The sequence below is a fragment of the Pteropus alecto genome, unplaced genomic scaffold (genome assembly GCF_000325575.1).
Source record: "Pteropus alecto unplaced genomic scaffold, ASM32557v1 scaffold103, whole genome shotgun sequence".
NCBI lineage: Eukaryota > Metazoa > Chordata > Mammalia > Chiroptera > Pteropodidae > Pteropus > Pteropus alecto.
Genome location: NW_006436288.1, coordinates 7,092,827 through 7,107,094, shown reverse-complemented (window position 1 = coordinate 7,107,094; position 14,268 = coordinate 7,092,827). Strand labels below are relative to the sequence as shown.

General features: G+C 32.4%; 1 protein-coding gene across 1 annotated transcript in view; it reads right to left on the bottom strand.

The window, feature by feature from the left end:
* Positions 1 to 14,268, bottom strand: part of CMAS (cytidine monophosphate N-acetylneuraminic acid synthetase) — a 16,280-nt gene that overhangs the window by 531 nt on the left and 1,481 nt on the right. The window contains 7 exon segments of the mRNA XM_006912679.3: positions 2 to 59; positions 2,520 to 2,673; positions 3,458 to 3,629; positions 4,007 to 4,101; positions 5,875 to 6,008; positions 8,280 to 8,435; positions 8,592 to 8,734. Of these exon segments, the coding sequence (XP_006912741.1) occupies positions 2 to 59; positions 2,520 to 2,673; positions 3,458 to 3,629; positions 4,007 to 4,101; positions 5,875 to 6,008; positions 8,280 to 8,435; positions 8,592 to 8,734 (912 nt within the window).

Sequence of the window (14,268 nt, the reverse complement as noted above, 5' to 3'; positions counted from 1 at the left end):
AGCAGGAACACCACTCAGGCCTACTTTCTTCAAGCACTCCTCATCGGATACTTCATTTCCTACCAAGTAAAAGAAAAACTGGTTGAATACTCAATGAGACAAAGAATATTCTTTCAAAATAATGCAAACAATAACCAATAAGTAATTCTGTTAACTTGAGTAAGACCTAAAGCTCTGCATATAAAACCTACAGATCAGTTGGAATGAAAACATATTAAGGTACTTGAGTATATAATTAAAGTCTAGGGTTTTTCCTATTCAAAATAAACATCAGTTAAAGGAGGATGGAATATACTTTTTGCATGCCACATATAATTACTAGAAATTCTATATATAAATTGTGAATTATTTAAACTTTTTTTAAGAAATATTTCAAATATATTCAAGAACCCCAAGTTCATGTGGAATAATTATCAATGTTTTAGATAATTTATCAATATTTTTCTCTATTCCCTGCCCCCTAGTGTTTGAGAGAGAGAGAAATTCCCAGCCGTCATATTTTACCCCAAAACTCTTCAGCATCTATCTCTAGAAGATACATATATTTTTAAAATTGACACAATATCATCAAACTAACAAGTTTAATAATAATTCCTTAATATCATCAAATAATCTAGTATTCATATATCCCCAGTTGTCTCAAAATTGTCTTTTTATAGTTGATTTTTTGAATCAAAAACAAGGGCCACATATTACATGTTGTATCTTGTTTCTTTTAATCTGTAATAGTTCTGATTTGTATGTATACCACTGATTTGTTCAAAAAATTATCATCGCACTGACATAACTACATCCCTTCTCTCCTGTCTCACTTCTTCTCAATCCGCCTCCTATCATTTTTTTTGGCTAGGATGAATTTCAGAAGCTCCCAGTACCTTAGAATATACTCACCATTTTGAGTATAACTATAACTATACTATAGAGCAAATACTATTAATTAAATGTTAATTGAAGGAGTTTGTTTTACATTTTTCTACATTTACTGAATATTTTTCTTTTATTATTAAATGTATCGAAATTCAAATTGTTTTCACTGAAAGATGATGAAAATTAAGGTATTACTTTGCATTATCCACCCCTCAAACTAAGCTGTACTTACTGAATTTTACTTATAAAAGTTTTGATATTTTTAAGGAATATATTGTTATATTTTATGTAGCCCACACAAAAAACACTGCTCTGATTTTTAAAAATTTGGAGTCTATTCTCTATTTTTCTGATTTTCTAACTTCTACTTTTTAGTTTTTTTTCCTTATGTTATATAAGTAATGCATATCTTGGCAGAAACTTTTTAAAAAATAAAGGCAAAAATAATCAAAATTATCCTAATTATCACTATTTATAGTCACTACATTTTGGTATATGTAATTCTATAGTTTTACCTATATAAATGATACACCTTTTATTATTATTATATGAAGGCACTATGTAAAATATTTTACATTATCTCTGATTTTCTTTCCAATGGCCTTATAGAGTTTGATTTGTGTTTATATTATAAATGGGAAAATTAAGGTTTAGAGAAGCTTGCTTAAGGTTGCACAGATAATAATAGCTGGAGTTTCTTATATGTTTCATAAAAATGCTTTTTTCTACAAAAATTGGATCATTTTCTATCAAACGTTCTATAGTATTTTTCTGCACTTAATCTTCACATATAGTTTAAAGGTGATTCCTGAAGTCCCCAGATCATATGCTCCCGGAGCATCCTGTGCTTCTTCGGAGGCTCAAATTCCCTTTGTAAATATTTATATCATACATGGTTTTTAGTTATTATGTATTTTAGTATCTTGTCATTATTGATATTTAAAATATTGATATCATTAGGCTGTAAGCTCTGTAAGTATTAAGTCCCAGGAACCAGGTCAAAGCCTGCCTATAGTAGATACTTGATAAATATATTTGCTTAATACTAAAGTGAAAAAATTGTGACATCTGATTATACCAATAAATACAGATTATGGCATTGTTTTTAATGGGTATAGTATTTGATTTTACAGATATTTTATTTTTGTAGGGTATTTAGGGGTTTCTTTATTTTCTTCTATTATTGGCACATTTGTCCAACTTCTTCCCTGGAATTGGAATTTGGGGTCAAAACTATTACATTTAAAATTAGCTAAAAATATTCAGAGTGTACCGTCTATGTATTATGAATCTGCACAATGTTTTATGCAGATTATGTCATTAACCCCTATAACAGACCTATGACAATAGGTACTTTTAACAGTTCGTTTACAGATAAGGAAACCAAGGCTTACACTACCAAAACTGGCTAGCTGATGGTGTGTTTTGACTCCATAGCATGTGTTGGTAATCATTCTATTAGGCTGCACTTGATAAATATTACCGAAGTAACCTCCAGAAAGGCTGTCCCAACTTAATACTTTTGTAAGTAGTGTAAGAGAGTTCCCATTTCCTTACAATCATGCCAATCTTGGGAATTTTTTTCTTATTTTTCTATTTCATTAAAAAAAATCCTGGTTCATGTTATTATGGCTGAATAAAAAGATACCAACCAAGATATGCCACTTCTTTCCAGCACAGGCCCATTTCTTTTCTCCATTCGTCTACAACTGCTAGCTTGTCTGGTACATTGACTTCCATTTTGCAATCCAGTTTTAAGGAAGAGAGTGTCTGCTTTGAACAGGACCTTTCTGAAATTAATCTCACCTTTAAAAAAAAAGGGAAAAATGAGAAAATAAACAGAAATCTTTCAGAATAAGATAATACCCTGTAAATAACACATCACAAATGAGTAGTCCTTTGACCTTCTGAAGGACAAACTAAGTAAAACCAACTGTTATTTTAAAACAATAAAGCTTTAAAACATTTTACTTCTAGTTGTACACTAAAGGTGAAAGACATTGGAAAAGGATTCTATCAGTGGAAAGGATTCTATCTACAGGTAAAACATACACAACAACACACACTGTCCGATATTCATCTAAGAGTCTCCTATAATTCAATTTATCGAAAGGAAAGTCTATAACTTGTCTTTTGTGCTGCTTAGGAGCACATATGTAAGATTTCTAGTGAATTATAAGAAATCATCTTAGTCTTCATTTTGAAAATACACTTAAATATTAAGTTATTTTGAATTTAACATTTTTAATCATAAGAATAAGCTACATTTATGAATCCAGAAGATATTTGCTTTTTTCCTAGTGCTGACACCTATTTTTTATGAAATCTTTCTTGTTGCAAGATCTTATGGCAACTAGATAGCACCTATTTAAAAATAATATGTTCATACTTATTAAATAAACGATATTAATTGTTGATTGACATTTTACTCATCTACAAGTAAATAGTACAATAATTTTCTAGGCATGTGAAGGCTAAATTTTAGATTTCATAATAGATAATAAAAATGCATATCTCTTGTTTCCCTCACATATTCCTTGACCCTGAATCATAATCTTAAAACAACATTAATATATTCAGGGGCACATACCTCAATACCACTTTTCTTTAATAAACTTATGCCAATAGCATCTTTTACATCATAAGATATTATTTCTTTTTGGTCTCCTGATACATAAATGTGGCCATTGGTGAGACATCCATCAATACTGCAAACCAAAAGCTTTATCTCCTTAAGCTTGTCTTTGCCAAAATAGCCATATCTAAAAGAAACCAAAATAGACCTTTGAATACAAGTATAATACTAATCACTCCCTCTCATGTGGCTAATATCAGTACACTTAGTAACCCATTCCCACTCAATTATTCAAATATTACTTTTCGAATTTACTTTAATATACACTTCAACTTACAGCGAAAGACTTGAACTAGTGTGGTCTAACTGGACTATGTGTTTCTTAGGTTATTAAGTCATCTAAAGGCAAATATTATGAATTTGTCTTTCACACATGAACAAACTAGTTACACAGATCCTAAGATGGTTGGAGTATCATAAATCAGCATCTACAAGTACAATTACACATATCTACTAAAAATAATTTAGGATCTTGTACAACTGCTACATAAGCCTTATTTTTACCTTAATACTCTTTGTTCTGCAATAGGCCAATCAATATCCACATCTATATCCACACTGTGCTCAGCTCGCATTTCGTAGTAGGCCATTTTTCCACCCTAAAGGTAGAACAAATGCCATGAGTACTGTTTTTAACACACATTCACATATATCAAAAAGTTTACTATAACATAGAACAATGAATTCATTTCTACAGCACTAAGAAAAAAGAATAACCCAGTAATATTAGTGACATACAACAAATCATTTTTTTGGGGGGGGGGAAGGAAGATTATCTTTTTGTTTCCCATATATTTGAACCACATAAATAACCTTAGATTTTTCAACTTCTATCTACACAGTTCAAGTTCTCATTTTACTTTGAATAGATTTCTATTTTAAGTTTAGAAAAAAACCAGACATAATATCCATCCCCCAGTTTTCTGACCACAAGGAGTTTTCTAGAAATCTCCTAACTGTATCACCTTTGTTCTGGCAGTCTCTCTCAATCTTCATTCAAAAGCAGTATAAATGTTTTTGGAATTTTTGTTCCTATTTGCAACTAGTGGCAAGATAGGAAAAATAACTGTAGTATCCATTGTACAGAATTATCTTAGATCCTTGAGCTACAGATGGGAGTAGACAGTATTATCTGGGTCATGTGTGGGCAAAGGTAAGGACAGTTTCTTCATCCTGGGGTATGGGGACGAGAGGAGAGGCCTTTCCAAGATTACATTCATTTTAATGTCAAGATGAATTACTGGAAAATTTCGTTTTTCAAAATTGCTAGTCTCTTCATAAATCTAATTATGATGAGAGACTTCATTTTTCTCCACACTTTAGGAAAAGATCAAACCACAGTACCCCTTAGCAAAGAGCTTAAAGAGGGTGGTATCTTTATCTGTCAAATCTAATTTTCATCAATACTCAAATTTAACTAAACAGCCAGACTAAGGTTTGCCTATACACTGACCAAAAGATTGCAAAACTATTTTTCCCTCAGAGTATGAGTCACATAAGAATTTTATTATAGAGAGTAGAGTTTTGGGCATTTTTTTAAATGCTATTTTTTAAGTAACGTAAGGACAGGAATCCAAATTCTGACACTACCATTTACTACTTGTTTTTGCATTGAGCCAATTACTTCGTTTTTCAGAGCTGCTGTTTCTTCTGTAAAAGTGGGCTAGGAATGTCCACTTTATTCTGTTGCAGTGCACATTATATGAGATATCCTATGTAGTGTTTTATATAGTCCTTGGTGCATAGTAAGTGCTAAATAAATAATAGCTATAACTAAAATGAACAAGTAATATACGGTGTAACATGTAGGCTTGAAAGATGAGAGAGACATCCAACCTGCTCATTTTAAAATTAGAGCAAGGAGACTCAGAACAGAAAAAACAATATATTCAAGGTTACATAGAGATAGAGATAGAACTGCAATCAGTTTTCCTGATGTCCAGGTTGGTGCTCTTTCACCTCTATTATACTCTTTTTTTCTTTTTTGGGGGTGGGGTAGGGTCTCTTTTTAAAGCAATAGAAGTTATTCAAGTATACAACCACAATCTGACAGTAACATAACTATGAATTAAATACAGAGTTTTGAATGGAATGATATGACAACCTGGACACCTGTAGAACATTCCACACTTGATTCACTTCTTATCTTAATGTTACAGTTGTAGCAGAATTCCTTGCTTATTTATTGACTGGATTCCAAAGATTAGTTTGGGGTAAGTCTGCAGGATAAATGCCTCAGAAAATAAACTTTGTCAGTCATTGCCTTTCTTCTGGGGGCTGATATTTTCCATTATGAACTGTGCCAGACTTCTAAAACTCAAAGTATACATATGAAAGGGTTTAAAAAGTTTTTGCAAAATGAAGGCACAAACCTGTAAGTAACCCATCTCTATCAAATGTCTTTTAGCAAAATAAAATGACCCATTTTCATATAATTCTCCATCCCAATCTTGTCGACGAGGTCGTTTAGCTGGATTCAAATTCAGAGGCTCAGTCACTTCACGAACTAAAAGCAAAAAGCTGTAGTAAGTCCACTTTGAATACTGAAAATGTTAATTTAGTAATTTTTAAAAAAGCATAAAAATGAACTCAGAATGCAGAATATTTCTGTATCTGTATAAGTAATAAAAAGAATTTTAACAAAATCCATAATTCTGATGAATTACCTTTGTTTTTGAATAATAATAAAAAATAAAATATTTCATAGAGAAATTCTGCATAGTTAAAATTTTAAGGTATTTATATAAATATCATGCTTTGAGAGGACATCAAGGCAACCTGAAAGTAGTTAAGGATGATTTGTCATAAAATATCCATATTCAATATTTGAGCCCTTTAAACTACTTCTCATTATTTGTTTCTATAGAAATATAATGTATGTTATTTGTCTAATGTGGTTAAGAAATGACTTTCATGGAATTACTGCAGAAAACAAGATTTCCCCATTAAATTACTAAAATTTTTTATAGTGATAGAAATATTTATTTAACGTATTATGCATTAGTTAAAAATATGCAGTAGTTAAAAAATATACTAAGAAATTAAAAACATACTAAGTATAATAAAATTATGTTTATTATTATCCTTGATAATGAAGGCTCAGGAATATCAACATTAATTATTATAACATGATGTAATGAATGAAGCCCTCAGTATTTGTATATAGGGATTCCTTTGCCTTTTCACTTAATCTTCCCCAAATTTGTGTATGTGGATGTGTATGGGTATATATGAACTATGAACTTGTATTGTGTATGTGTTTAATGGCTGGTGAGTCTTAAGAATCTCTCTTCACTTTTAGTTGTCACTTCTATGTCTAAAGTCTTGTAGGAATAACCTCTACATACTTCCCTAACTAAACCATCCTCTGCTCAACTCCACCCCAGTGCTGGATATTAGGAAAAATACTCAGCAAACATGTCTTAAATACGTGGTAAAGTTTCATAGGCACCAGATACATGGCAGTGAGATTGTACTATAAATGGCCCGGATGTTGGAATTCACAATCAAGAATTTTCAAATAACTATCATGAACATGTTAAAGAAATTAGAGAAAAAAAATTTTTTAGAGGATAAAAAGATAGAGCATTTCAACCGAGAGTGGAATCTTTAAAAGATTATCTATAAGTATATTTTAGAATAGAAAAACACAGTATCTGAAATAATTCACTGGACAGGATTTTACAGTGCACCAATGCAAGTGAGAAGAAATGAATTCAAATATGTTAATAGAAATTACTCAAAATGAAGCACAAAGAGAAAAATAAACAAATAAATAAACAGAACGGACTGTGAGAGACATGTGGATACCATAAAGTTGTTTAAAATCCATTTAAATTTAAGTCTCAAAAAGAGAAGAGAGAAAACGTGGCAGAAGAAATATCTGAAGAGAATTTTTGAAAACTGATGATATATATGAACCTATATATAGGAAAAGTTCAGAGAACTCCAAACAAAATGAACACAAAGAAAACCACAGCAATACAAATCAGAGTCAAACTACGGAAACTAAAGATAAAGAGAAAATCATAAAAGCAGCCTGAGGAAAATTATATTCAGAGAAACAATGGTCAGAATAACAGCTGATTTCTTATAAGAAACAATGGATGGCAGAATATAATGGAATGATATAATGTGAAAGATGCATCTTCAAAAGAATAACATCTTAAGTCACACATATGTTAAGACAATTAGGCCAGCTTTCCTATATTCAACAAATGTCAGGGCACCTAACAGAAACTACAGTGCCTGTCCTCATGTGTTATATTTACCTATCTGTTGGTGATTCTATTCTTTATTACATATTTTGCTAGTTTATCTGGCTAGAAATCAGGCAGTGGCTAAACCCTATGGAACTCTTCTTACATAATGAGTTATATATTTTGGGAAGCAATTCATTCTTGAGGTCCTCCAAAACTTTTTGGTGGATGTTTTCTATTCCTACAATTCTGATTTATATGGAGTTTATTAACCATGTCTAGAACAAACATAAAAGTATTTGGTCTAAAAAATTATATGTCGGTCTCAAAACACAAACAGAAGGTCAAAATGTCCCTTTGTAAAAAGTAAAGCGAAGAATTAATTTGGGCTCACTGTCTTGTCTCAGTCATCATAAGATTTAGAACTGATTAGAAATGTCATTAACTACCACAGTTAAGACTCACAAGTCTCTTTTACTGCTTCCTTTTTACTCTCCTCACTCCTAAAGAATATTTGCATATGAAAAAACTGATTCTCCATAAAATGACCTAAAATAAAGACTGATATTACAGATTACCTCCCTTCTGAATTTCACTCCATCGAAACTGATGGCGTCTCACAACAGAGAAAACAGAATCATATCCTTCTTCTCGAATCATTTCGGCAACTTTTTGAAGGTCAGAAGGATGTAAACATGGAGAAGTAGCTTGAATATTTCCTACAATGTCAACCTCTTAAAAAGACAAAACAAATAAAAAGGACATCAAAATAAATTTCTTTGCAAGCAAGCAATGCTAAGACCTTAAATGCAAATGTTAAAACAAGTCTTATGAAATTATAAGCAAATTGGAAATTACATAAGATTCTGAATAAACTATTAAACTCATACCATTGTGATAATTAAGAAATTCTGTGATGGCATCTAAGGAGGTAGAGCTGTCTTTCGAAACTTCGGAACTTCTTCTATGAACTTGTGCACCAAATTGTTTGGCCACATTCTCAATTTCATCATGGTCTGTTGAAACCCATACACTGTATAGATATTTAAAAAAATAATAAACAAACAAACAAACAAATAAATAAATAAATAAATAAAGGCAAATCACCAAATCATTAAAGACAAAAAGGAGCTTTAAAACCCAAAAATCAGTTTATATAATGTTAGTTTTTGTTTCATCAAAATATTGTTACAGATCCAAAGTACTATAAAATTTAAAAAATTATATTTTGTATATAAACTATTTTCTTAATGTCTGAATCAAAAATGTCTTTGATTTATATTTACTATGTATTTATACTACGTTATTTATATAAATATTTATGTAGCTCTAGATATAATTTTATAAAATTGGAAAGATATTTGGTATTTTTAAGGCTACTGGTATATAAAGCAAAACAGTAGTGTTAGAAGTTCAAATTAAAAAGAACTAAGGAAGACCCGGCTTCTTATTCCCCAACCAAATCCAGACTATTTTATAAAGTATTTTAATACACTTACTAAAAAATAAGTGGACTTGACTTAGCCAAACCATGAAGCTAAGAGTTTCAAGTTTAGAAGAGATGAAATATCCAAGCTTGGGCTCAAAATAACAAAAATATCCAACTCTATTTTTTTTTTTTTTTTTTGGCCAATTAACGACGGGCATATAAATATTTGAACACAATCAGTTGACTCGGTTACAGCCATTGATAACAATTAGAGAAATGGAGAACATGACTTGATTGGCTCAGGAGAGTTTAGCTTAACAACTCTATTAACAGCAGCCAACATAGTTGCCCATTTAGACTTTGAATAATGAATGACTAAAAGTAAATGCTATTCTGGGAAGGTGTATTACTCTCTATTGAAGTTAAATTTCCTGGACCTTTACAAATTCCCACTGCTGGAAACAGATGTGAATATTACTCTAGCCAAAATGTTTTAATAGTGATAATATACGAAGATAATGTAATGATTTAGTCTTTGGCATATATATTTTTCTTTTATCCCCTTCATTCAACATCCCCTGAGAGAAAGAGGAACTACATGTTTCAGATGCCAAGAGTGAAAAGAAAGTAACTAAAATAAAAATTTCTGACATCTCTATGTTTTATTAATTTTGTTTATTCCCTTCAATATATGTAAAAGGATTTAAATCTAGAGGTAAAGTTAACACCCTCCTCCCTCTGGCAATTTTTTTCTAAGAAATTTTAGTATATAATATGAGCCACTGGCTCATATCTACTCATGTCACTCTGTGCAAGGCAGAACATAGGAGCCCGTCTTCCTCTGTCTTGAAATTTGAAATAATTTGTGGACAGGTTTTTCACTGGAGAAATGTCAGTTAAAGGTATGTAATAAAGTAAAATTCCAGTGAAAACCTAGTGAATTTTTAAAATAGAGGTGAAGGAAGGGTGGGAAGATGGTAACAGAATATTGTAAAAGGTGAACAGTAAAATCAAAAAAGATGGGTTTTGACATCTAATTTATATCATTAATTGAAATAAATTACTGAAACCCTTTACACCACAGGATTCAGTGATCTTTCTGAAATGCTTAAACGATAAATAAGAAATTGTAGAGGTTTGGGAAGAGGTTTATTTGCTTCTTTTTCTTTTTTTCTCCCTTTTATCATTCTTTCATTCCTTTATTCATGATGAGATGTTTATAGGTGCCTATTCTGTTTCAGGCACTAGTCTGGACAATGAGAATATACAGACCATTTTCTTGAGAAACTCTCAGCCTAGCATAGAGACAAAGGCCAACACAGTACTGCAATTTCCTTTACGCTGTTACAGAAAGGTAAGGAAGCAATAACTAACCTATGATGCTTTACTTTTTACAAAGTATTTTTATACTGCCTGCTGTATAACAGGTGCTCAATATATATTCATTGAATGAAACAGTAAATGGCTAAGAGCCTGGGCTCTGAAGGAAGGGGTTCAAATTCTGGCTCCACCACATGCTAGCTAATGACCCTATGCAATATCCATAATCTCCCAAAGCCTCAATTTTCAGTATAATGGAGGTGATAATAGTAATTACCTCATATGGTTATTAGGATTAAATATCAACCACAACACAGAATAAACATCTAATAAATGTTCACTATTCAAAATAATAAAATAGAAATGGTAATAAAGAAACATCGACAAGGTCTCATTTAATCCTGACACAAACTCTGTTGTAAGTAAAACTGAAGTTCTGCTTTCAGACCTACGAAGGTCCAAATGTCTAATTTGTATATATTAGGAACGGCAGTAGGGATACGAAAATAGCATCCCGTATGTACACTTAAAATACAATGATCATAATCTATTAAAGGGTCTAAATAAGTAGATAATTTTCCTTTGGATTAGAAGAATCAGATGAAGGCGGGCAAAAGAAAGAATGAGCAAGTGAACAAACAGGGCTAATAAAATTTAAAATTAAGTATAGAGTAAATGTCAAAGTCTCATGCCAATGGCTTTAGCCTCAAATGAAGTCATACTATCGCTAACAGGATGAACAGGAATGTCAACCAAGGTGCCTATGAAAGTTATTTCAAATCATAAAGTGCCATTTAAGGATAACACAACATAGGTCTTTCATTAGTCATAAATCCGCAGCCTACAAATGTTTATTTTTCACGAGTATGTTAGACAACATTTTAAAAAATCAACTTGTTCTGAGGTTTACTTACATAGCACTGAACCACTGCTGAAAAATCAAGTTCTTACGAACTCACCTCTAACAATAACTTTTTAATAAATGAAAATAAATTATCTCAGCATTTTCCTTGACTGCTAACTAGTCAAGTTAATAACTTTTAAATTATTGGTAGCTTTGATTCTGAGCAGGCCAGGAAAATCTGCCTCAATTGAATCACATCATGATTTTGAATAAAATAATCTCCAAAATATAAACTAGTCCTGAAAAAAAAAAATCAAATTTCCTTAATTTCCTTCGTAGGGTTAAGTATTTGTTGAAAAAAGAAAGTAGAGGGTGAGAGGCAGGAAGGTTGCTCCAAACTGTGACTATAGCTTCAGAATAAGTCAATTAAATTCAAACCAACATATCTGAATTGAGGTTCCGATATATAAAGCATACCAAAGTGAATAAGATAGTACCTGCTCATAGGAAGCTTTTCATTTAGTAGAGGTCATCCCAGGCCAAATCTGGCTCAAAATATTAGCATTAAAAAGAATTTTGAAGATCACAACATTCTCATTTTACAAGTAAAAAAAACCTGTGGCCCATGGGAGATGAAGACTGTAAAAACCTTCAACACAAGAGGAAAATGTCAAGGATAGATCCACACTACACGCCAGGCACTATTCTAAGGGCCGTATATACTTACTTAATTCCCCTCAGCAGGCCTATGAGATAGAAACTTAAGTCCATTATGCAGATGGCAATATTGAAGCAGAGTCATTAAGGGATTTACCCAAAGTTGCACAGTTAATACATCCATACTCTTTGCTTCCAGGGTCTGTGATCTTATCTCCCAGCATAGTGCATGCACTAGATGAAAGTATGAACAACACTGCTATACATGAGAAAACAAAGGCATGATTACTTTCCACTGAGGGGAATCAGCAAAAACTTCATGGAAGTAGTGCTGATCCCTTCTACTAACTTTTGAGTTAAAACTTCCCAGATCCCTAGAAAGGATGCCAGATAGCAAGCAGCTATGTGACCCGAACAGAGTAAAATCACATTATTAGATAATATTGCAAGTTAGAAAAGGGAGCGTTAGAAAGGTTATACTCGTTTTGTTAGTAAGGGAAACACTGGTTTTATTTCTTCTAATTACTATTAGCAGTATAGTGGCAGATACCATAGGTGTCTCAAAGTATAAAACACATCATTATCATCATCAGGGAGTTTATACTCTAGTCTAGATGTATTAAATAAAACTGGCACAGAAAAAGTTAATACAGTACTCAAGAGTCATTTATTCTTTCATGGAATTTTGAACAAATGCATTTTAATACATGGAAACAGGAAAATCATTGTTCAATATATATATTTATTTTCCACTCATTTCATGGTAAAATCTTCAATGTCTGCTGTAATGGCTATTTATTTGGTTTTGACTTCCAGCTTCTACTCCTCCTTTTGGTAACTGCACTCCAATTTTTCTCTTGATGGGGGTGTGGCTAAACCGTACCAATACAAGCACTGTGTTCTAGCCACAGTGACTGGTTCAAGGATGAGCAGGGACTCAATGAAACCTAATGAGACTTTTGTTAAAGCTACAAAGAGCTGTCCTCTAAACCCGGCAGGATATGAGGAATATTGTCAAGAATAAACAAAGTCAGATACTGGTTAGAGCAGTGAGGACAGGTTCTATTTGTTAACTACTGCAATAGAGGGAAAAATCCAGCATGAACCGAACTCATATTCTCCCAAACAAGGCTGGAGACATTTTAAAGGCTGGGGTGTGCTAAGGATAAGGTACTGAGGAATGTTAAAGTGGGGTTAGTCCATGTGACTAGGCCATGTGGGTTTGTTAACTGGTGCTTATCCTACCACAGAGGAGAAACAAATGTCTAAATTTATGACAGCAGGAGAGGTGCAAGATGAAGGTGCCTTTATCCTCCCCTAGGGACTGGGAAGGAGAGAGAGTTATCTCCTAGAATGTTTTCATATAAAAGAGATGGTGCTCAGGTTCTTGAGCAAAGTTTTGGGTGGTAAATTTAGATCTGAAAGGGCAGAGAAGGGACTTATCATTGCAAACTTTCTAAAGTAACTGTTGTAAGAGGGGGTTAATGGGCTACCTGCCAGAACAAAAGTAAATTCTTCCGGCAGGAAGCATTGAGCTTTTTCTCAGGCAAGCATTTTTAAGGGGGGTTGGGATCATCCTAAGAACACAGACTTAACCTGCTAGAAACCATGCTGGAGTTTGCTTGAGCACCTAAGTTTGGACAAAGTCATTATGTTTGGAAAGTTCTGCAGTTCTCAACATGACCACGTTGACACCCTAAAGGGAGAGCCTATCCAAAAAAAAAAAAAAAAAAACAAGAAAGAGGATTCTGGTGACAAAGTGCACCATCATCTTACTTTATTATTTTTTAAAAAATATTTATTACTACTTGATAAGTATATATTTGTTTGTATATTGTCTCTCTCCCTATTTTTATACAAGCTCCACAAGACTAAAGACTGACCCTATTGCTACTGCTATAACCTCTGGTGAAAGACACAGAACACTGCTTGTCACATAATAAGTAGTCAATAAATATTTGCTGAATGAATGAATTTTTGCTTTTGAAGATGATGGTACTTCAAACATGCCTTACCTTTTTATTGTTAATCCAGTTTGAAAGAGGTTTCCTGACACATGCAACTAAAGAGTTGAAAATAAGTTTTGTTCTCAATCTATTATAAATGTGATTTTGATTTCTAGTTCTTCACAAAAATAGGATTTTATTACATCACTGCTGCCTGGATGCACCTTCTCTGTTATTTTTCAGTGTACACCCTTTGTAAGGAGGTAAAAATCTCCAAAAGTCTGTGGGTTTCACAAGGAAAAAACCTGTCATATTCACTGTGGTATCCCCTTGGATGTATACAGCAGATATTAGGGTTCAGTAAATGTTAA